General features: G+C 37.4%; 1 protein-coding gene across 5 annotated transcripts in view; it reads left to right on the top strand.

Annotated features, from left to right (window-relative positions):
* Positions 1–24,067, top strand: part of BNC2 (basonuclin zinc finger protein 2) — a 338,371-nt gene that overhangs the window by 301,708 nt on the left and 12,596 nt on the right. For all 5 annotated transcript variants that reach the window (XM_057406295.1, XM_057406293.1, XM_057406294.1 and 2 more), the window contains one exon: positions 13,979–15,945. In XM_057406295.1, coding sequence (XP_057262278.1) covers positions 13,979–15,945 — 1,967 coding nt within the window. The remainder of the gene's footprint in view (positions 1–13,978; positions 15,946–24,067) is intronic.

The following is a 24,067-nucleotide window of genomic DNA, read 5'->3' as shown; positions in this document are numbered from 1 at the left end:
CATGAAAATAATTCCTTTTATTTGCTTTGCAACAAATATGTGTATTCAGGGGAGTCTCTTCTGTATTGAGAAAGAATCTGTCTGTCCCTTGAGGTAAGAGGGCAGCTTGTAAAGTTATCAAAAGAAACTTGTAAGTATGAGCTTTGTTATTTCCTTCAGTTTGCTGTGCTACAAGTAATCTAATGACAGTTTATTAGTGTTCATTTGGGGAGGTGGGATTGGTATTTTTATTTGAGAATTATTTCACTTGGGAAGCTCTGAACATAATAAGCATGAATAAAACAATCACAACATAGTGTAATAAAGGTTGTTCTCTGAAAGGATGAACTAGAAAACGTGTTCATTGACTGATCATGGTTTACGTGTCCAAATACTATAGAAGTGAATCCTTCCAGCTACGTTCTACTGTTGTCCACTGAAGAATGGAGTGTGAATGTTACTGCAACTCTCTAGGTAGGCTCTTTCTGTCTTTTTTTTTTTCAGTTCTTCTGTAACTCAGTTAATTTAAAACCTTCCTGCAGGTCAGAGTTGTTTAAATGTATATAAAGGCAGGTCAAGTTCGCAATAAGCTGTTTATTCAAGGTTACAGGTATATAGGGCTCTACTGACTTCAGCCTTTCCAAGTCTGTGGCATGTTTTTCATTACAATATGATCATAAAATAAGAGAAAACATTGTGTATGTCCATTTTAAAGACAAGGATGTGGGACATGGAAGGACTATGATTTGTCCAGAATGTGCAAGAAGTGGCTGGTGGGTCTAGATTTAAGCTTCAGTTTCTCCGTGATTGCCCACCTCCACCTCTTTCTCTGAGATTACAATATGAAAAGGTGTTAAAAATGCAAAAGATTGGTTTTCTTTTCAGGTGACAGATGTCTGTAGTTTATGAGATTTCTGTTTAATATTTAAGTCCTTCTTTAAACTCTAAGTATAGGTATAGTTCAATTCAGTTAGAATTCAGTTAGAATTTCCAAGTATTTAGGTTATTTGCAGTTGTAGTTCAAACAGTAACTGGAGCTGCAAACTGCTAAAAAATAATAGTTTTTGCACATGAACCAAGGCCTCTTGTATGCTCATGTCCATTATACCACACCAGGCCATTTGGCTGGAAGTATGAGAGGGGTGGCACAGGCCTCAGCATGACTTGACTTTGAAGATTTTACTCAAGCAGAACTTCCATTATGTTTGGAAAAAAGGAGTTTTCCCCAAATAGAGGGTTAGGTCATCAAATGGTGCTTGTTTATCTCTAAGATATAGTATTTTCCTGCTTATTCTTCTTTCCAGTCTATTCTGAGTGTATATATTTATAGTATGTTCCAGTGTCCTCCTCAACATGAATTGCTCATGAAAAATGTGTTCTTCCTATACTGTTGTTGAGAGTTGAAAATGGTAGCTAGAACTCCACAATGTGTGAAATTCTCTGGAAATGATGAATTATTGATACACAAAAATAACGGGTTTAGTATAATTCTCAATTTTCATGTTCCTCCTCAGAATTTCTTTTCATAACTAATGTTGTGACTGAGCTGTCTTGTTAACACCATGTACATTTTGAATTTTATAGTGTTTTCTTGCTTACTTCAACCTTTACCACCTACTGATCTATGTCCATGTAAAGTATCATTTAGCTTTTTGAATCATGTTAGATCAAAGGTACATACTTCCATTTAAATGTAAAAGATCTGAGGCAAAGCTGAATAATACCTATGTAAATAATATTTCTTAATGAATAGAGTTCTCTGCAAGTAACTCAGTATCTCTAGAGATTGTTCAAAGAAAGCTGATGAAACCAAAAATGTGCAAAACGAAAAATTGCACAGTATATGGAATTTCTTAAAAGATCCTAACCAACATGAATAACTGTGTTTCTCCTATCTGTTTTTTTAGCTTTCACTTATTTTCATTCTGTTAGCCAGGACTTCTCTTAAAAATTGTTCAGTTAAACCAGTCCCAGTTTCCCCTTAGAAGCAGCCAGCATTGTTTCCTGGCCCTTAAAAGTTAATGTTGCATTTAGGGCCCATGCTTGCCTGCATAAAAAACAGTTATTAATCCTTATCTTCATTTGGTGGGACTGTTAAATTACCTATTGTCTCTTTCTTGCGGAGTTTGTTTGCTAGTAACAAAGGTCAGAATCCAAAGAACCTCCAAATTCAAAGAGAAATATTGATAATGTAGAAAGGCACATATTTTTTTTCAAAATAATACTGTGCATGACAGTATCAGTGCTCTGTGTCCTTAAATGTTTTAAACCACCTGTTTCCTAGCACTTTACCGTCAGCCGCAATGGTTTTACTTTTCCTTCAGCATACAGAGAAAATAACATACTTAGAGGGAGGGTGGAGGGTTAGTGCAGCACTTCCATTTATTTCTGCAGTGAATATCCTGCTGAAAGTTGCATTGACTGAATACAGGACAAAGATCAATCCTAGTGGGACCAAAACCCTTGAGGTAGTCCTTACTCAAAATTGATCAGTCTTTTCAGTTATCCGTGGCAGTGATGGCTGTTACATTTTCTTAGCATTTCACCACAGCTTTTTCTTCTAACCTATACTGAAAACATGTTCAGAGGTGCTGTCCTGATCCATGTTCCATTCAAACCACTGTTATTTTCAGTAATACCAGTAATTTTGTTACATCTCAGTCTGTCCATTCTTTCTGGATGTGACCCTATCATAATCCAACAAAATAAATGTACACTTTACTATGATAAAAAGATTTTAAATGTTGGTATTACCTGCTGAATTGCACTGATCACTAGGTTTTGGATAATTCTGGCATTTCCTTTTTCTTGTACAGCAACTTGAGCAGTGTTCTATTGCTACCCTTCAAGAATAATAGTTCCACTCCAATTTGCATGTTGTCCTAGTGACTTCATTTTTTTGTACTTCACTGCTCAGAATCTGGTGCTAAGCATGTTTTAGGATGTATATAAAAAGGGAAGGTTTGCTGAATGGAATGTGTAAAATACAAGGCAAAATCAAATTAATTTCAAATATGCATATACGTGTCATCATCATATCAATGCATGTATCATATATGTGAATGTATCATATATATGTGTGTAAAGTGTTTCCCAAGAGCTGATAAAATGCATTACTGTGTAACATCATTGCAGGGTGCGCAGTTGACATGCCCATTGTTATGCATTGGTTATCCTGCAGGCTGTGCAGCAGGCAGATTCATCTAAGTAGCTAGAAGAACATCTCATTCCACTAATCATCCATTTGCCAGGCAAGCAGGGAAGCACCCTCATTCTCAGAGTTAAATTTCAGGTCTAAAGTGAGACTGAGAGGATTCAGTCTCTGCTCAGCCCTCTGGTGAGAGGAAGTTCACGTGCTATGACTACACTGAGCTTGAGGAAATGAAGTTTGTAGCCTGAGTTTCATTACTAAGTCTTTGCAATTAATGTGACTGCCAGCAATACAGAACCAGTACTAAAAAGTCTTCTCTGACTCAAGAAGGGACCTTCCTAGGAACAGAGTGTAAATACACTGTCTCTGTTACACTTTCTCAAAGCAGGACATAGGTGGTGTCAGTAATGTACTACCAGTAGAGTACTCTTAATGGTGACTTGAAATTGCTTCAGGAAATTGAATATACCAGGAAGTTGGTATATTCCAATTCTGCTTTCCTCTCCTGAGGTGGAGCTACCTCAACCCATGAGAGTGAATTGAACTCAGAATTATTTTCTCCCCTTCTGTTGGACTCTAATTATACCAAGGAGTGGACTCTAATTATAGCAAGGAGGTAACTCAGAGTGCAGGCACTGTGGAAAAAAGTAGGCAATGTGCTAGTTGTTCTTTTTTTTTTTTTTTTTTTTTAATCAATACATTGACTTAGGTGCTGCCTGCTAGATTCTGCTCTGATTTGTGCACTGAGGAGTCCTGCTGGAGTCACTATGACTGGTCAGGGCAGAAACGATCCAAATTATTAATCTTCTTTGATACTCTTCTAAAATGCATCCGTTAAATTGGCGTTGCCTGTGTTTTTATGGATGTTACTTTTGTTCCAAATTGTGTTTGGATTTCCCAGCTTAAAAAAAAAAAAAAAAAAGAAAAAAAATCCTATATGGCTGTGGTCAGAAACAGTAGAGATTGTGGAATTTGACACAGCTCTGAATATGGGATTGTTTGGAAAATATCGCTGGCTCATCTATCAACTGTTAAATCAGCAGAACAGTTCTTAAGAGGTGATCATGGAACTACTACTAGTGTAGCTTTCTGTATTTCTTCTGTTATTGTACCCTTAGGCTTACCACTTCAGAGCCTTCCACCACACTGTGTCCCATCCACTTCTAACTATATCTTCTAAAACGTTCAATACGTGTTTAATAATTGTGATCAGGCTAAAATTCAAGTGCTGTGCTTGTGGGACTTTTTTTATCAGAAGCTGTATTTAAGTGATGACACACACTAATTTCTTCATTCTTCTGTTAGGATAATTTACAAAGCAATGACAGATAAACATAACTATACAAGATTCATTTACAGTGACACAATGGCAGATACACAGAGCAGAGCCCTGCCTATGAGATAAAGTGGACTGAGTGACTTATGCAGTAATTAGGGGATAATTGTCATTAACCTCACAAACAGTAGTTTACCCATATTGTTTAAAAGGCTTCAGGATGCATAATGACAAGGTAATCTGTCAAAGCGCTAGGGGGAAATATTAATAAGATTTGTGCAAGCCTGGATAGAAAATATGCAGAAAGCGGCCACATTAAGCTAATTGGTGGATGAATATACACTTGTAAAAGTGCTTCTAATGGCACGTTTGCTGCTCTCCAAATGACTACTGTTAATGTGGAGAAGTGGGCTGCCTAGAAAGTCAGGACTGCTGGGACAAGAGAGTATTAAGACATGCAGGCATAGTTATTATTACTTTGTACACTGTAATATAATTTCCCCCACTTTCTTTTGCATTTCAGTGCCTCTAATACATGCAAACAGATAGCTCACTTTATGTACCATAGCATTCTTATATTCCAGTGACCTTTGCCTTTTTCGTGTTGCTTCTGCACCCTGCTGCATCCCTTTGAATAACACTGCTACCTAGGACACACCTGAGTCTTTTGGTGCAAATTTTTAGGTAAACAATCAAAGGAAGAAAGGTTTCATTAAGATTGTGTTGTATCTATTGCAAGTAATAATGCATAGTCCTCTAATGGATAATAAAGATGGAAATCAATCTCCCGATTCTGTTGCCATTAATATACCCAGTATATAGTACACCTGATTCCCCTTACTGAGGCACAGTCTGGGTTCAGTCAGAAAACCAAGCAAGTGTTGAAATCCAGTTTATGAGTATGACTTACTGGCACTTTTACTCCGGTATTTCTGTCCTTGGGAAACTTGTCAGTTCTTTACAGTGCCCCCAGTTAGGCAAATGTCTTACTAACATCTTTAGAAGTTTTACCTACGAGTGTAGGAAGACTCAGATTTTGTTGCTTGTATTTTTCAGCTCAGGTTATGGCTTTAGTCAGTTTAGATTTAAAGTGAGAAAAGGACCATCTGATACTCTGATTTGACTTGACTGTCAGATGCATTGCCCTGCATTTGATACATGTTAAGAGTCTGTGTTAGGAGCAGTCCATGATGGAGAAAGGATGTCAGACATAATTTATTTGTATTATCACATTGTGCATTGGGGAAGATGTTGGTTGAAGAAAGCCTGAGTGTCTCTTGTGGCTTCATGTATTGCACATACAATACCTCAATTGGGGCTCTTTGTGGATGTTTCCTTTTTCTCATAAAAAATCGTGTCTTTCTGTCAGTGTTGGTGAAACTGAGGCTCAGAAAGACAGGCTTAAGTAGCTTACTAAATTTACTGAAAGAATGCCAGAGCATAGAAAACACAACTTTGCTTCTCAATAAGTTACACAACATTGACACCAAACAGTAAAGCCAAGGTGATTTCAGGGACTGATCGTATCAAGGTAAATTTCTTAATGGTATATAAAACTAGGCAACTATATATGCAGGAAACTGTGGAAATCAGTATGAAAATCAGTCACTTCTATGGGTATGCATGCCAGGTGTTTCCTACCCACTTCCATGCAAAACTGTGTTGTAATGGTTTGCTATGTTTGTGTCTCTGTTACATACTATCTTGAAAAGTCCCCATGGCACCTCATGCAGTCTAAAATTTTTGCCTTCATACACCGTCTGCTTGGTGGTTTGATTGCCACTAGGAGCCATGTCTGCCTAAGGGCAAGCACTGTTATGTGCCACAAGTTAGTGGCAAAGCTTCTTCAGAGACACTTGAATGAATTTTCCACTCTCACAGGTTGTAGAGAAGCAGTATCAAAGTACTACTCTACACTTGGGATTCAAGGTTATTGATTTCAAAGTTGTTTAAGGAATTTGATTACCCAATTTCTATAACATCTTGATATTCTACCATTTGATGAATGGGAGAAAAAAATTACCCACGTTTAGTGTGCAGTAAAAATGTTTTTCTGAGCAGATACCGTAACACATCTTGTCACCTCACAATAACTACTCAATTAGGAAAGTCTTTAAATATCTGGAAGCCTCAACCAGAACTGATGGTGAGGGGAGTAAATGTTGCATTTGAAAATATGTGTATCTTCTCGTGGGAGGGAGAGGCAAAATACTTGGGAATTGGCACTGGTATCTCAAAATAAATGTTGACTAACAAGGTAATAACAACTGCTGAAACATGACTTTGCATCTTCTTAAAGCTACCAAATCAATGTGTATCCATGCTAACAGGAGTTCTAGTCATTATCAGTCAGCGACAGATTTTGCCATTTAATAGTTGTCACAAACCTGACAGTTGTAAATCAAAGCAAATTTTGTTGACATCATAGGTGTCATAACGCTGTAAAGCTAGTAAATGCAGGAAGATTATTGGGCCCTGGCTGTGCTTAGATTCTTTTCCTCTAAATATGAACAGAGGGTTACTGTGAAAAAAGCTTTTCAGGCACTCTGTTTTAAAAAGGATTGATGTAGTTGCTATGATTAAATGAAGCTTAAGCTGCTGTCATTAAATACATTAATCCCAGAGTGATATATCATATCATAGTTTTAAAAATAAAAATGCTACATGCAGTGCATTGAAGGCGGTTTGTTTTTTTGGGTGGGAATCGAATGTCAGTGTCTTGTGAATGATACATTCTTACCTGGTCCGTAATCAAGAGCATTCCATAACAAAGTGAATATTTTATCAGAAATCAAACAATATGTTTTAAAAATCAGAAAAAGCATTGAAAGCTATTGGCCTTACATCCTAATAGGTTTACTGGAATTACAGTGCTGAATACACGTTTGTGAGGAGTGAGAGTTCATATTAATGTTTCTTTTCTGAAAACAGTATGAGACTCTTTCGCCTACCCTCAGTTCGCGTGAATGCTTTATAGTTGGCATTTGACAGTGTCATCATCTTTCAGAGTTTCAAATGTATTTTAGGGTTGGTGAACCTGAAGAATAAAAATGCATTCTGCATTTGGGGTGCTCAGTTCCCCAGAAGAGTCATGTGTTGGGAAGCCAGTATTTTCATACGACTCCCTGCAAATTAGTGCAGAATCGGCACTGTAGCAGGTTGCTTGTGCAGGGGTCTGTGCTGCTGTCATATGTCTTTGGGCTGAGATATAAAACAGAGGACCTGCATACTTTTGGTCAGTAAAGACCCCGTAGGCCATTTAGCAAGAGTGTGGGTGGTTAACGGCAGTGTCTTGGCTAAGTTTCAGCTGTGGTTATTGCATTCCACCTCCTTATGTTCCATCTGCAGTTTCAGCAGTACATGCTGTTCCTCACTTTCACTCTGAAATCGTTGAGTAGTGCTCCTGTGCATCGTTACACAGCCACTATGCTCCACCATGGTGGTATGCCCCGATACATATTCAAACAAATTTGGCTCCACATCATGTTTCAGGGCTAAGTTATGTCAAAATTATTTTCCAACATGGTCACTGGAATGACTCTGGATTTAAAATGCAATTACTCTGGATCTAAAGTGCTGCCAGATTTGGTCTAGGATCTACAGTATCAGTTAGTTAAGTTTGCAAAGGTCTTTGAGGATGCATTCAGTCAAAATGCAAAGCTTTTAGCTGATGAATGCATAAGGAGACCCAGAGTCTAACAAGCAACCAGAGTAAGTACTTTTACAAACCTGGCAGCAAAAGTAAACATATGCAAACACATAAGTAAATAAAATCTCCTTCATGTTAGTCTCTGTTAGAACACATACTGCCCGTGTCATTCTCAGTGATACTTTGAGGAAAGGCAGCCTTCTCTTCCCCTGCTGTAATATGCTGGTATCTTCATACATACCATGTATCTCTGGGCAAAGAAAACAAGTCCAACAGGTAAGAGAAAGGGTGTGTCAGAAGGGAGGAAGATCTGTCGCTTTTGATTTTTCTAGCAGAGTGGAGGCTGCAGTGAGGCCAAAAGATAAAGATTCCCATTATTGACTGAGAACTTGGTAGTGATGCACTGTATTTGTTCCTTCTGTAGTGGTATAACTCAAGGAAAAGACTGCTGACACTTAAACATGAGTTTGTTCATCTGGTGTCAGTTGATGAAGGGGGTCTGGTGGGAGGTGGATGAGAAGACACAGATGAGAGTAAAAAAATTTAACCATGGCTCTTTGCAGGCTGGGTGTGTTAAATCTTGTATCAGTTGCACATGTATAGTCATGGTGAGCGCATGTATAATCATGACCTTTTCTTCATGTTTACAGGAGCAAAGGTGAGTCAGGTTCAGCATGGTAAAAACACCTACCAGGAAAACAAGTATGTAATTGTATGCGGGAGTGTACCTTTCCATGGAAGGAGGGCTTACTTTCCATAGTTAGAGGGCTTACTATCCTATTGAGGTCAGTTAGCCAAAACGAGCAAGAGGTGTTGCACGTTGCCCCATCTGTACTATGAGTTGGTGTGCTACTGCACACTTTTGGTAACTTTTACCTCAGGAGTAGTAGGACTACCCATAGTGTAACAGCTTGAAATTTAATTGGGAAGAAAAAAGATGCTCCTGGGAAATTCAGCCAAACAAAAACAACAAACCCTAAATCGTGGAAATTACGTAGGCTTTTCTTTATTAGAAACAAATGTTGATTTTTTTTTTTCTGTCTGCACCCTAATTAAAACCATCCTCTGCAATTATAGTATGACCAAATGAATATCTTTCAGTCTGCTTTTCAAGTGTTACAGCTGCACTCAAAATGTTTCTCTGAGATCAGCTAGAAAATACATAACTCAGGAGGGAGAAGAAAGATTTTTGGTAAACACTAGGCTTGTGTATTTAATCAAACATGTATCTATGTAAAATTTTGTAACATGGATACTTACATGTGTAAAAAAATGGCAGTTTATGGGGAATATGCAAACCCGCTAAAATATGAAGGCTAGCAATGAGTTTTTCTATGTAACCATGAGTGGTTCTCAGAAGTTATCACAATAGCACCCCAGATAATCCTGTAATGTTTCCCAGAACGTAAGTCTTGTTTAAGAAGTAGTTTTAACTTTTCTTTTTATAACCTTTTTATTAATACCAGTTCTCATATAATCATCTCTATGTATTCAGCCAGGTGTATATATACATTTTACCTATGCCAAGAAGTTAATTAGTAAGCTAAAAATAGAGCTGCAAAGTCTGTGGTGTATACGTGTATGTGCATACACGTGTAGACATATAAAATCACCTGTAGATAATGCAGGCACAGAGTCAGTGGAGCTCCTCACACAAAGTGAGTATTTAATTCAACTGATTTCATAACATGAAGTTTAAAGTTTACAATGTATGTCCATACATTATGTTTGTGTAGACTGTCCTTATTTTCTAAATACTTGGTTTTTTGATTGGGAGGTTTTAAAGCTGCATTGAAAACTTGAAATTTGTAAAGCCCTCAGGAAATGAAGGCTCGTATTCACAATCCTCCCCAATTAAGCTCCTAAAAATTGGAGTGACCTTTCTGTCCATCTTCTGTTGTAGCCTGTTTGTATTATCCAAGATAATCATCCTGACACCCATCACTTGTTCTATCTGACCCAGAAGTTTGAGACAAGATGTACCCTAACATATCCTGACACATCTCCTCCTAACATACAGTCACCAAAAATGAGGAGGCAGATTCAGGGTGATTAACCATGACATTACTTTGTAGATCTAACGTAGTATGTGTGTATGTGAAGCTGTATCTGTACAAATAATAGTCAAGTGTGTGTTTAGAGTTAGAAAAATATTCAAGGTTATGTTTTGTATCCCTGGATGTTAATTTAGTATGATTTAGACATTAAGATTTTCTCCATCTAAAATTGTGAGAGAGCTACACACACATTAAAATAAAAATTAAAAAATGAAATAATAAAATAAAATAATAAAACCAAAACAAGGGTGTAAAGGCAGAGAAGAAAGAGCATCACTGTATGCTGTGTGGGCTGGGTTTACTTGTCTGCCACATGGCTTTAGAACTGTAAGCGTGCAGTTGTATCTCTGTACTCACTGACTTCCTTGTACATGTTGTCACAGGAGGCTTTGCTTAATCAGTTGTGTGCTGAAAAAAGTAATATAAATTGGAACCTTTTGTCATGAAATATTTAAATATGGATATGATTTAATGGCTTTGGGGAGAAAATTTAGCATGAGAGATTGTCAGAAACAAGAAATCGATTACATGTAAGAAAGGACTTGAACCTCTAATCAAGTATTACCATATACAGAGAGATCCCTAGCTAGTTATAGCTCAATTCAGAGGGGATAATTGTTAGATTTTTTGTTAATTTTAAGTTTTATCAAAACCTAACATTCCTATTTGTGCTTTATCTAGTTTTGCATAATATGTAGTTACAATGATTTATGGAAAGCCATCACTATGTAAATATTGAAGCATACGCTGCATAGTATCCATTAGTAGCGTGATATTTTATGAAATATAGGCATCTGTGCAATGTTTCTTTACTTTTGCTGGGGGAAAAACCAAACAGCTTCTTGCAGAAAATTAACAAGATACAGCTTGATGTAACTAGTAGAACAGCTTTCTGATTCCCTGCTGTTTCTATGGCAGCAAGGGTAACCCCATGGCAATCACACCCTTAACACTGCCAGTTTCTCTGATCAGTGGGACCTAGCAGCTGCTAAGGGTCTGGCCCTCATTGCAAATCCTTAAACTAAATGAAACAAGGGGTGGTGGTGCCTCATTGAGAGGTAGCTCCTGTAGCAAATTGCCAGCTTCTCTGAGTTGTGCTGTGGAATAACTCTCCAATAGCATATTGAGGGCCCCTGCATTTAGAATGTCTACCTGTTCTCTGCATGCAGAGTTTGGTGCTCTGCTGCTGCATGCAGGATTGTGTGTAGCACCTTCCACTTATGTCAGGGAGTCTGTTGCAGGATATATGCCTCCTATTCTCATGAGTTATTGTCATGCTAGCTGTGTTTAATTTTTATTTACTTAAATATCCATTTTTATGAAGCATCCATTACATAAGCCTGTGAGTGATTTATAAATTAAAGCAAAAACAAAACACATTACTACCAGTAGTACATTACGAAGCATCCTGCAGCTGGTTGCAGACAGGAATCCTAATACATATAGGCAGTGGAAATTAGACAATGTTATTTCCATCTTCGAACAATACAAGTTACAGTTAAAAGGAATTAATACTTTTGGTTTGGGATTAGAAACGCATGCATATAGATTGGGTCAAAGGTGATGGCAAAGGCCCTGAGACTAAAATCAGAACTGGGTCTGATTTTATAGTTTGAGGTAGGAATTACTCAAATGTAGAACCAGCATGGTTGTTTGGCAGTTGTGGAAGAAGTGGATGTAAGAAGATTTAGGTCACACTCATGGGGAGAGTAGCCAAAGTTAGTTGGATGGGAAGAAAATATAATCTTAGAGCTTTAAATTATGAACCTGGCCTTCAATTGTTTGTAGTGGTGGTGGGTTTTTTCTCCTTCCCCTTGCCCCATTTAGTTTTGGTTTCTTTGTTTTGTTGTTGGATGGCGTTTTTTGACCTGGATGATTTCTACATGATAACACTGTCTGCATAATACTGCTCCATTAGACAGGTAAAACTGTGAGGGCATAGAAATTAAAGATGTCCACAGTACTTAAAGTTGTTCAAAGGTGGGGACATTTCTTGACTAATGCTGCAGATGAGGACCAACATTAGCATCATGGGTTTTCCTTCATCATACGTGTTAAATATTTTTCTTCATAGAGATGGGTTGTGGGACTTTCCATTTGGGTCAGCTGGATAAGATTTCCCATAACTAATTACCATTGAGTATTTTATAGTCTTGTATGGTTTGATTGTTAATGGTCATATGTGGAGCTTTTCTGAAGGTTTTAATTACATCTGAGGTACTGAAACATGCATAGTATTGGTTTAGTGGAAGGTGTCCCTGCCCATGGCAGGGGGGTAGAACTAGATGATCTTTAAGGTCACTTCCAACCCAAATCATTCTATGATTCTGTGATGATTCTTCATAATTAACTTTGCATCCAGAGAGGTGATGCGGATCAAAACTGAAATAATAAAACCAGCTGTAGTCAAATAAATATATACCTTACTATTTGGGGGAAACTGTATTTTCCAGTACTCTAGGAAATGTGAGAGGAAAGAAGAAGCTATCCTTTGAATACTGAAGGTGATAAAATAAATAAATGACTAAGACTAGGTGGGGGGAAGGTATTTGCAAGCTTCGTAATCAAACAAGAACTAATAGTTTTTGCATTAGTGTGCAGTCCTAAGTGTTTAGATAAGGTTCTGAATCTGAGATTCAAGATTTAAAAAGATCAGAGACAGTATGGTGGAGTATCTTGCAAGGCTTTCAAACTGTTTAATGCATGAGGAAACACTGGAATAATTCTGGTTTGATGGCCTACAACAGTGGTTGTTGATTATAGTTACTGTGCTGATGTTATGTCCAGCGTTTGCCCAAAAGGAAAGATGCCGATAAAATGATGTATTCATTATATAAGTATTTTAATATGTTTTTATCAATACATGCAGGAATGGATTGCCTGACATTACACTGCAGAATTTTTAAGTCCTACCTTCAGGCAAATCTCATGCTTACTAGAAAAAATGAAAGTGTGAAATGCTTTTTAATGTATATTTAACAACAGATAGTCTAGTGATTACTGATGTGTATTCTCTCTGGATTTTTCCCTTGCTATCAGAAGGCAATGTTAAGAGACAACATTTTTACACATTTATGCTATCTACATCCATCAGATGCTTACTTTTACATATTTTTAACTGTCTTTTAAAAAAGGCTGCAAAAAAGGCATGTCTTAAGTCTAAACCCTACCAAGATTGCAAGCTTATAATCAATTACAAGTTATGGTCCAGTTATGTTAAAAACAGTGCCCCAATTTCTACCTTTTGATGAAAGTTTATAATTAATATGTTTTTCAGTATTGCTGTCATGGGGAAAAAAAATTTAGTAAGGTACAAATATTATGTACTATTTTTAAGATTTTTTGCATTGCATCCAAGTTTCTTGTGAGATGGCCTATGAGTGACTTCAGTCATATGTCTGCTTATATTTGAGAAGCAAATCTATCAAGTGCATTTCCTTACAGCATTACCATTTAATAGCTATTAAGATAATATTTTCTATATTTTACAATGAAGTGTATAGCAACAGTTCATATTTTACACTAATGTATGCTAAACAGTAGCATCATACATAAATCGCTATTGTTAAAATAAAGGTATTGAAAACATTTTAGATCACAGAACCCTGTGGTCTATATTTTCTTTGCTCTGATATTATTAAATTCAGTCCGTTTCTCTGACTGTGACTCTAATTACTGTATTTGCATGGCTGGAGTGTTTGCATTTTTTTGGTTGAGTTCTATTAACACTGTTTGCATGTTGTATTTTAAGCTTAGTGTTTCATGTTGAGGCAGCAGAGCACCTTCTATTGAATTCCATAATTATGCAGAATCAATAAGTTTTTTCTTTGTGTTTGTCTTTGTTGTTTCTTTGATATGGCCTCTAGGATGCTGCAGGCAAGGTGCTGGACCGCTGGGCCATTATGTCCAGGGAAGAAGAGATCATTACCCTTCAGCAGTTCCTGAGATTTGGAGAAACAAAATCCATCGTGGAGCTGATGGCGATTCAAGAAAAAGAAGGGCAGGCTGTGGCTGTGCCGTCTTCAAAGACAGATTCAGATATAAGGACTTTTATTGAAAGCAATAATCGCACCAGGAGCCCAAGTCTCCTTGCTCACCTGGAGAACAGTAACCCTTCCAGCATTCATCATTTTGAAAACATACCGAATAGCCTTGCATTCCTGCTTCCATTCCAATACATAAATCCAGTCTCTGCTCCACTGCTAGGGCTGCCTCCAAACGGCCTCCTGCTGGAACAACCAGCAATGAGGCTTCGTGAACCGAGCCTTACAGCCCAAAACGAATATAATGAGAGCAGTGAATCTGAAGTTTCCCCTACACCTTTCAAGAACGAGCAAACATCCAGCAGAAATGCTTTGACCAGCATCACAAATGTTGAGCCCAAAACTGAGCCCGCATGCGTCTCTCCTGTTCAGACACCTACACCTGTCAATGATTTATCAAAACCAGAACACACTAAAAGCTCATTCCGTATTCATAGAATGAGGAGAATGGGGTCAGCATCCAGGAAAGGAAGAGTGTTTTGCAATGCATGTGGCAAAACTTTCTATGACAAAGGTACTCTTAAAATCCACTACAATGCGGTTCATCTGAAAATCAAGCACCGGTGTACTATTGAGGGCTGCAACATGGTCTTCAGCTCTCTCAGAAGCCGCAATCGCCACAGTGCTAACCCAAATCCTCGCCTCCACATGCCTATGCTAAGGAATAACCGTGACAAAGATCTAATTCGTGCTACATCAGGTGCTGCGACTCCAGTCATAGCAAGTACAAAATCCAGTCTAACTTTAACAAGTCCTGGGCGTCCACCGATGGGGTTTACCACTCCCCCTCTAGATCCTGTATTACAGAACCCTCTTCCCAGTCAGCTGGTGTTCCCGGCTTTAAAGACTGTCCAACCTGTTCCTCCTTTTTACAGAAATTTGCTTACTCCTGGGGAGATGGTGAGTCCTCCAACCTCACTCCCTACCAGTCCAATAATACCAGCAGTGAGTGGTATGGAGCAGCATCCCCCACCTCCTTCAGAGTCATCAGTGCCTTCAGTGCTGATGCCTACCCCAGAGCCAAATGCTGACCTTGCACCCAAGAAGAAGCCAAGGAAGTCAAGCATGCCAGTTAAAATTGAAAAGGAAGTTATTGATACTGCTGATGAGTTTGATGATGAAGATGAAGAGGTGAATGACAGCAGCACAATGGTGAATAACATTGGCCATGACAATCACTGCCATTCTCAGGAGGAAATGAGCCCAGGCCTGTCTGTGAAAGACTTTTCCAAAACTGACAGAAGCAGATGCATTTCTAGACCAGACATAAGAAGAGCAGACAGCATGACATCAGAAGACCAGGAGCATGAGAGAGACTATGAAAATGAGTCAGAGTCATCAGAGCCCAAATTGTGTGAAGAATCCATGGAAGGTGATGATCGTCTCCATGAACCTGGTGAAAAATCTATGATGCACAGTGACAGACCAGATGAAAACCACATTGATTCTTCCAACCAGGATGTCATTAAGGTGAAGGAAGAGTATACAGACCCTACATATGATATGTTCTACATGAGCCAATATGGACTTTACAATGGTGGCAGTGCCAGTATGGCTGCCCTTCATGAAAGTTTCGCTTCTACATTCAACTACAGCAGCCCTCAGAAGTTTTCCTCGGAAGGTGAAATGTGCTCTAGCCCAGACCCCAAGATCTGCTATGTGTGCAAGAAAAGTTTCAAGAGTTCCTACAGTGTGAAGCTTCACTACAGAAATGTTCATTTAAAAGAGATGCATGTGTGCACAGTGGCTGGCTGTAATGCTGCGTTCCCATCACGGAGAAGCAGAGACAGGTCAGTAAATATTAATTGATTTTCTACATTATTAAATGTGTTGAATTATGTAAGAATAGGCAGTTTAGGATATATGAAGAAATAGAGAGATGCAGAGTAATGACAAGTGACAGTTGTGTTCCCATGACATTGAGAGAGTATTATCACTAAGATTTTCATTGTTGTTTGGGTTTCAGAATAGTGTATTTCTTGGCATCCTCTTAAGTGACTGGCTGGATAATAAATGTCATTATTCTTTCTGTTTGCCTAAGACCATGTGCATTCTCCTTCTGTTTATAAGCTGCAAATTTTATTATATTTATTTTCTTTTCCCTGCAACTTTTAGAACAAGAAAAGCTTCTATTAGATGTATAGTAAATTATAAACAATATGAATATATATATACAAATATCTCCATGCATGTATATCAAACCATAGAACTAGGACTGAGGGAAGGGGTGGATGGGCAGTTGGATGAATAGATGGAGAAATAGAATGGAAGAGCTGTGATAAAAGTTATTTACATCCCCACGGGATCATACAAAAGCAAACAGGCACATTAGAAGACTGTCCTTTCTTCTCTTCAATTTTAAAACTAGCTACTATGTTGTTGCAAGAACAAGTGAATATTAGGAAAATAGTTATCTCTTTCTTTAGTATAACTTGTATACCTCTCTATCCACTATGGTCATTAAATCTACTTTATCTTCTTTTCTGCACGTGAGCAACTCCCTTCCCCACTGATGGGAATCATGCACACTCAGAGAGGAGAGGCTAGACCCCTATATATTTTTAAGATCAGACAGAGTATATTCTGCTGGCCCTTCAGGTGACATCATGCCCTAGTTATGCTGCATCAATACTGAAAAAGTTGGGCTTAAACAGAAGCAGCTGGTCCATAATTGCTTAGGTTTGGGGTTTTTTTTAATAATTATTCTTTTTTATTTCTGAGGAAAATGTAATCTAAATGGAGTTTATCAAGGTGGTAGGATAGCACAGTTATTTCGTACTTGTGGATGAAAGCTCTCGCATGCAATGATGATCATACTATCATATAACAAAATCTGTCTTGTTTATGGAGTTATCGTGAGATTGTGTTGTGTCTTTTCCTTTACTTGTGTTCCGTATTTTTCATTATGTTGTAAAAATTCAGCAGACGCAGAAATAAGATTAAACCTAGCTAAACATTTCACACACAGCTCCTATATTTTTTTTCTCCCCCATGAAAATTGGTTTGATTTGAAAGTGAATATATTATGTCATATAAAATGAAAGCAAGTTAGTTTTGAGACTACTGAGGAGCAAAAATTCACTGTTTTGATGGAGAGCCCAGTCCCCAGATATCTCATGTCTTCTGTTACCATTTATGAAATCCACTAAATAGAAAACCAGGCACAGTCATAAGAATGAAAGTTCAAAATGGATGATGAGGATAATGTAAAAAGTTTCCATTTCAGTAGGATTAAGCAAACCACTGGACATGACAGGTAAAACTAAATTAAAACTCCCTTCTTGGGGTATCCTGGTAACTTTTATGAGACTGGAGTTTGACAAGGGAAGCACGCAGTGGCATGATCTATTCTGAGAGTAGATGTGTGCAACCCCTTTCAGTTCCTAAAGTTGCACATTTTGTTAGTTCAGAATTTGGCTTGATAGGCCTACTTCCTCAAGTGGATTAGGAAAAGTCAGTCATGTACTAAGCAGAGCAGCTTTGCATTCAGCATGTGAAGTAAGAAGTGGTTATCTTTAGGATTTTGAATTTTATGCAATGTATTAAATGTCCACAGGAATCCATTGATAGAGCATGCTTATAGTAAAGTTAGCACAGTAAAGATGTTCTAAGAAAAAGATGGCTCTGGTGACATACATAAAATATTGCTGAGACAAAAACATTAAAAAAGGGCACATTTTGAAAATGTTTTGTCAAATATGTAGGAGACTTCTATTAAGCTTATGGAAAGCAAGCCATAAAATAAAAATCTGATTCAGGAACTTAAACTGCAGGCTGCATATTTAAAGATAAAATTATTATTTAAATATGATTAAGTTCTCTAAGGCACAAGGCCATCTTTTTGTATCATTCCACTAGTGACATTCAGAATATGTTTCAGTTATGTGTTGCACTTGGGACAGGAGATATCCGTGGACATGTTACATCCTTTAGTTGCAAAGATGTAAGAGTGGTTATACACATTAAAAAATTCAAGGTGCGGTAGACTTTATATGCCTGTTCAGGCTTGATGTTTTTGTAAGTTCCTTAGCACTCCTGGTTTGCAACAGTCGTCTGGAAATGCCTTGAAAGAACGAAGTAATACTCTTGTGGTTCATGGTTCCTGATAATTCTTTCCTACGCTTGAGAAAGAAACATCTTCAAAACTTCTTGGATTATCCATTCTTATCCAGAAGTACCATGTCTAGGAGCATGCAAAAATGAAAACATATGTACAGCATATAAAAGAACCTAAACATCTTAAACATTATTTTCTAATACTTCCCTAAAAAAAAAAACTTAAGTCAGCTTTTTTCACTTAAAAGCTCAGAAGCATCTTGCTATTTACTGCTGTACAAGAAATAAGAAATAGCAATCTAAAGTACACAATAGTAATTCCTGGATAATATTTGTTGTGTATGGGTGTTCCATTTTGGACACGTTATAAAAAGCCTGTGTGGTTTGCTTGCGATGTGAGTCACATAATCTTTGAGTAGCTAGAGAAGCTTAGAATTTCTTTGACAATTAAAATTAAATATTTTTTCAGTACTATCTTAACAAATCAGAATTCTAGCTGTCCCATAACATACAGAGTAGCAGAGATTTAACTTTTCATAATTTTATTAATCATATTACTAGTATTGTATTGTAATATTATTAATCTATTACTACCAGTTAGAGGTCTAAAACTCATTGCTCTAATTATGTATTAAAAGAAAATACAAGTTTATATGGAGATAAATAACATTGGATGATCCTTTTTTTTTCCCTTTAGAGGCATCTGATGTGGCTTAAGACATTTCCAGTGCAATTCTAGTTAATCAAAGATTTGACTGTATTCCCCTTGTCCTAATTATACGCAAAATTCCAAATTGTTGATAGTGTAGCTCTTGTAAAATGGTCTTTGCAAGGGTGGGGTTGTGATACAAACTGCTAATCACCAGAGGCAGCAGATCACTTCAGGAGCAAATGCAGTGCTCCTTTGACTAAAGGTATCTCTTTATCTATGTCACAGCTGCAACCCTCCATTGCAGAATGCATCCTTTAGTAATTTGTGTTCAGAGTTGACTATATCTTCACTATTGCTGCATTATTTGTGCCAAAGTCAACTCCTGTACAAATATCCTTCTGCCAGAAAGGTTGGAATATCTTCTCTGATCTTTGACTAAACACTGATATTCTGTGTAAATTCAGGTCAAGGTAACTAGAAGATTCAATAGTCCCAACTTACACATGTATTTTCAACACAGGACAGAAGAACACAAAGCACAGTCCTGGCCCTTCCTGTCAGTGACCCAGTAATTCTGTTTTCCCTTCTCAAAATTACACAGTATTGCTTTTGAGTATTTGAGCTATTCAAAAGCAATAGTAAGCCTAAATTTTTTTAAAGAGCCTTTTTTCATCATTCTTCTGAGCTACAAGTAACATCACTTATCAAAACAATCTTATAAAAACCTGTATCTTTCTTGTCCTTGAAGCACTACACTTGTGAAAACCACTTTTTTCCATATCCCCATGCCATATTCCCATTTTACCTCCATATCGGCACTATTAAAATCTCTGGGTTTTAAGATAGGACAGAGCATTAGTAACAATATGTTACCATGATTTCCTTTCTCTCAATGCATGCAAAATAAATTAACTTTCTGTACCTGTTCAGAGGAACAAAGCAAGAACTTTTCACTTTGTCTTCCTGCTACTAAAGCAGGACTATTAATTGCTCAGGTCTTTAAATTTTCTCACAAAGTGAGCGTGTGTGTGTGTGCCACAGGACGGGAAGGGTGACTGAGCCCCATGAATAAATTTAAAAACAAAATAATATCTGCTCAGGGTGACTTATAAATAAATATGAGGCAACTATTGGTGCCAAGTGTGATCATGCCACTTGATTGCTAGTTAAATCAGTCCAGATTTAAACATGTAAACTCCTTGATTTGTATGGAGCAAGACATCTGTAGGTGGTTTATTAAAACCTGCTGATGTCTCCAGACCTAAATTTGTGTGGATAGAGGCCTCTGGGTAGCTGTGTTGAAAAAGCAGAGACATACTTTTTGTCTGGTTACCTGCCTTGTACAGGTGTGCTTGAATAAATTAACATCAGTTACCTATGATGAGCCAACTGCATACATTACCAAGGGAGGTGAAGATGTAAGAAAGCTGCTACCTGCCTCCTGTTATCACCTCCTTGACACAGCAGCACCCATTTTTTCATCATCCTACTATGCTTGAGATCTTCTACAGATAACTTTTAAGAGAATTATTTTCTATAAATGCACTCAATTCTAGGGATAGATAGCTCCAAGAAATAAGATATTTCACATCAGTCTGTAATTATTACTGTATTCCCCCTATACAGTATAATTAGCTGTCATATACAGCTTGAATTTCCTACAATAATAACAAGGAAATTAGGTTTTAAGATACTAGGTGCTTGATGGACCCCTTGGCAAGAGTCAAAAGGGCTTTTTTACCTTTTTCTTAAGATATGAATGTATTTATTCCTATACTACTGTTTCTGGACATGAACGCAGTACATGAAGAGACTAGCTACATTATCCAATACAATTGTATGAACCATTGGGTTTTTTCTTGCAGTGTCACTAAGTTGTGTGTCATTGCAAACATTCACATAATTCTTCCTTATGAAGAAAACCTGGATCATAAAGTAACATTTTGTGCACCTCTAACACAAAGCTAACTTCTTCCGTGAGTATTCGTTTGAAAGCATACTGCCTGTCATAATGGATACTCGTCAGTGTGAACAAGAGAATCAGAATTAAGACAAGAATGCATAGAACTAATTACTTAATACATTTTTTATTTTTTATTCTTTTTTTAGAGAAGAAATAAAACAAGCCCTAGAAAGGCTACTCATGTGAGTAAACATGTTTATGTGAGTAAACATTGCAGAATCAGCTCTGGTATGGAGGGAGGTCTTTTCCAGCTACACATATCCATTTATTTTGGGTTTCAGTTGGAGGTTGTAGTTGTTTTTTAAAATGATCTTCTGACTTCAGTATATTGTTAATTTTTGGTACACAAAATGGTAACACTTTGAGAGCAAAAGTTCAGTTTCTTGTGCAGTGAAAGAGTCTCATTTTTGTGTGAATGTGCAGAATAAGTCAAGGACTTTTCAGTGACCTCAAAAGTTTATTTAAATAAACTGCTACACCAGGATTAAGATGTGTGGTGAATACTAGCCAAAAGCAAAACATGCATGGAACAATATTTACCCCTGGTATGTGTTGTGACAAATAGGGTAAATGTTTAATTTGTTTTATGTTTAATGAAAGGGATTTTTTGGGAAGACAGGACTGGGAACGTGAATGCTTATTCATAATATCCTGCCTGTCCCTAGGTTTATAGGAAATAACTGTAAGAACCAAAAATCTTCCACAGAAAGTGGAAGAAAGTTAAGTATTTTCTACTTCTCTGAGTAAATGTAAAGCTGTTCCCATATGTGGAGATGTCCTGTCTTTCTGAGTGTCTTTTTGAGGTGGGATAAAAACATCTACCTACCTTAATTCCTGCGGAGAAAGACTCCTAATGTTCTTTTAAACTTCACAGCAGAAGACTGTAATGTTTCTGCTACTATGGAGGAAGTTGTACTTTACAGCTACAAGATAGCACCAGGGCACTATTCCCAAAAGCCTGGATGCATGGAAATGGAACAAGACACTGCAACCTGAGAGACGTAGTACTCTCAGCTGGAGGAGTCTGGAGAGAAATAATGAAAGGGGGAGGGAGACACATTTGTGGCTGGAATGGCTGTGTGTTTACTGGCCTTTGGATTTACAGCTCTTGATCAAGGAGAGAGACACTAAGTACGCAGATAAACTCTGTCATATATACATATATGATACATGTGCTTTTCTGTCTAAAAAGAGAAAATGTCACCTGAAGCGGAAAACTTTACATCCGCTCTTATGGCCTAACCAAAGATTACTTGTAGGTGAGGCCATTTTCTTCTACCCTTAATGATGATACTGATGATGCTCCCCACCCTAGATGTGGGCCATTTTATTCATTATTGTGAACTGAGTGACCGTGCTGGGGAAAATATGAATTAAAGTTAAGTTTACCTGAAAGTAAGAAAACTGGTGAGGCAAGTCCTAGAAGAGCAATAACCCACAAGGGAAAAAAATCAACAGGTGTATATGACTCCAAATAGCTACAACAGTGTTTTGAAGCATAGTGTGCCAGTCCTGTGGTATATCTAGACAGAGGTGGACATAGTTCACAGTTGACCTCATACCAAAGATGCAGTCATTCCTAGGGTTTGTGAGGTCAGGGGGTATTACTTGAAGTAGAATTATGAAGTGGGTGATCAGTGTATTAAAACAAAGCTCATTTGTGTTCATGTTCACTGTTTTTTGACAAGATAGCTCTTGGCTAGTAGGCCCAGGTAGATTGATTAAGAATTGCAGGGATCATTTTGCTGTAGCTAGTGATGTCTAAGGCACTGGACTGAAGGCAAATTTGCAACAGATGCATGAGAAGGGAGTGTTTTGCACTTGAATATGTCTTATTAAAAAGATTTTACTCAAAAAGATTTGTCAATTTGTTAGCCTTGGAGATAAGAAAACTCAAAACACAATCTGTCTAAATCTGGTACACCTTTTCATGGCTATAGAAGTTGCTAGTGGTTAGCAAATGCGACAGGGTATAATAGCAAATTGGTAAAATAGATCCTATAATTGCAGGAGTATACTGTGCGGTTAGAAACAGTTAAGGGAAAGAATAACCAGACTATATACTGTATAGGCACTGCAAGTGCACTGCAAGACACTGTGCACAGCTTTTCACTACTCCTTAATCCTAACCTGCAGTACTCACCACCAGCACCTCTCTTCAGAAAAGATGGCCAGCTGTGCCATCAGTATTTTGATATTATGCCTTAGGTACTACAGTTGAAACCACTGTTTCATGTTTCATGGTATTATGCTGTAGATACTACAGTAGAAACCACCCATTTGCATCCAGCAGGTACAAGTAAAACATTCCCAGTGGTATTAGAGGTACCTCATATGGTAGGTCGGGACCTGAGGTAACACAGAAATCTCTCAGGTCTGATAACCACTTACGGCTCATCAGATGCTGAATATTAATGGCAAGCACTGGATATTTCCTGACAGAAGTTTTAAGCCGACCAATTCTGAAGAAAATCCAAGGCTTTTAGTAGTGCTTCCTACTTCCCAGCAACACCTTTTAAATGAGCAGTTTGCCTTGTGCTAAGCAAGTTTATCTCTCTCCATTTTTTTTTTTAATTAAGAGCTCATTTTGCGTTTAAGCTTGACCTGAAAAACATTACGTAAAAAGATCTAAGAAATAATTTAAGATTTTTGCCATAAGGCACCTGCAAGCTTTGTATAAATGGACCTGGAAGTGAAATGAAAGAGTTTTAGATTTGCCAAATATGTACACTGTTATAAAAAAGAAATGATTGTAGGACTTTGTTGGCATTGTGAATAGATGTAATATGCATAGTTTTGTATGGGGGAAAAAGGAGGAGAGAAAAAAAGGATGGGATTGCAATAAGATATTTTTTACTGTCACTTTGCTTTTGCCTTTTTTTTTTTTTTGAAAAGGAAAAAAAAACCCCAAACCTAACCTGTATGTCTGTGTCAAACTATATGAGTATGAAGCATAAGCTGTAAATTATACGTTTTATAAGTTGTTATTTCCAGTGTTACTGATTTTGATTCTAGTGCTTTACAAACTTTATTGCTTATTTTATTAACTAGGGAAAAGTGTTGCCCGCTTCCAGTTCAATATGTTTTTTTCTTTCTCTCCCTCTTCCTCTCTCTCTCTCCTTTTCTTTGTTATGCCAAAATAAAAAAGCAAGTACACTTCAGCCATTTACAACTGAAAATGCAAACAGGACAGAGTTAATTTTGTTGTCCGTAAATCTTACATTGTAGTTTTGTGTTTAAT

The sequence above is a fragment of the Pezoporus wallicus genome, unplaced genomic scaffold, assembly GCF_028554395.1.
Source record: "Pezoporus wallicus isolate ANWC-B61680 ecotype Strahan unplaced genomic scaffold, APGP_CSIRO_Pwel_v1 contig_2132, whole genome shotgun sequence".
In the NCBI taxonomy this organism is placed as follows: Eukaryota; Metazoa; Chordata; class Aves; order Psittaciformes; family Psittacidae; genus Pezoporus; species Pezoporus wallicus.
The sequence above is the reverse complement of the archived record's forward strand: the minus strand, read 5'-3'. Positions and strand labels throughout refer to the sequence as shown.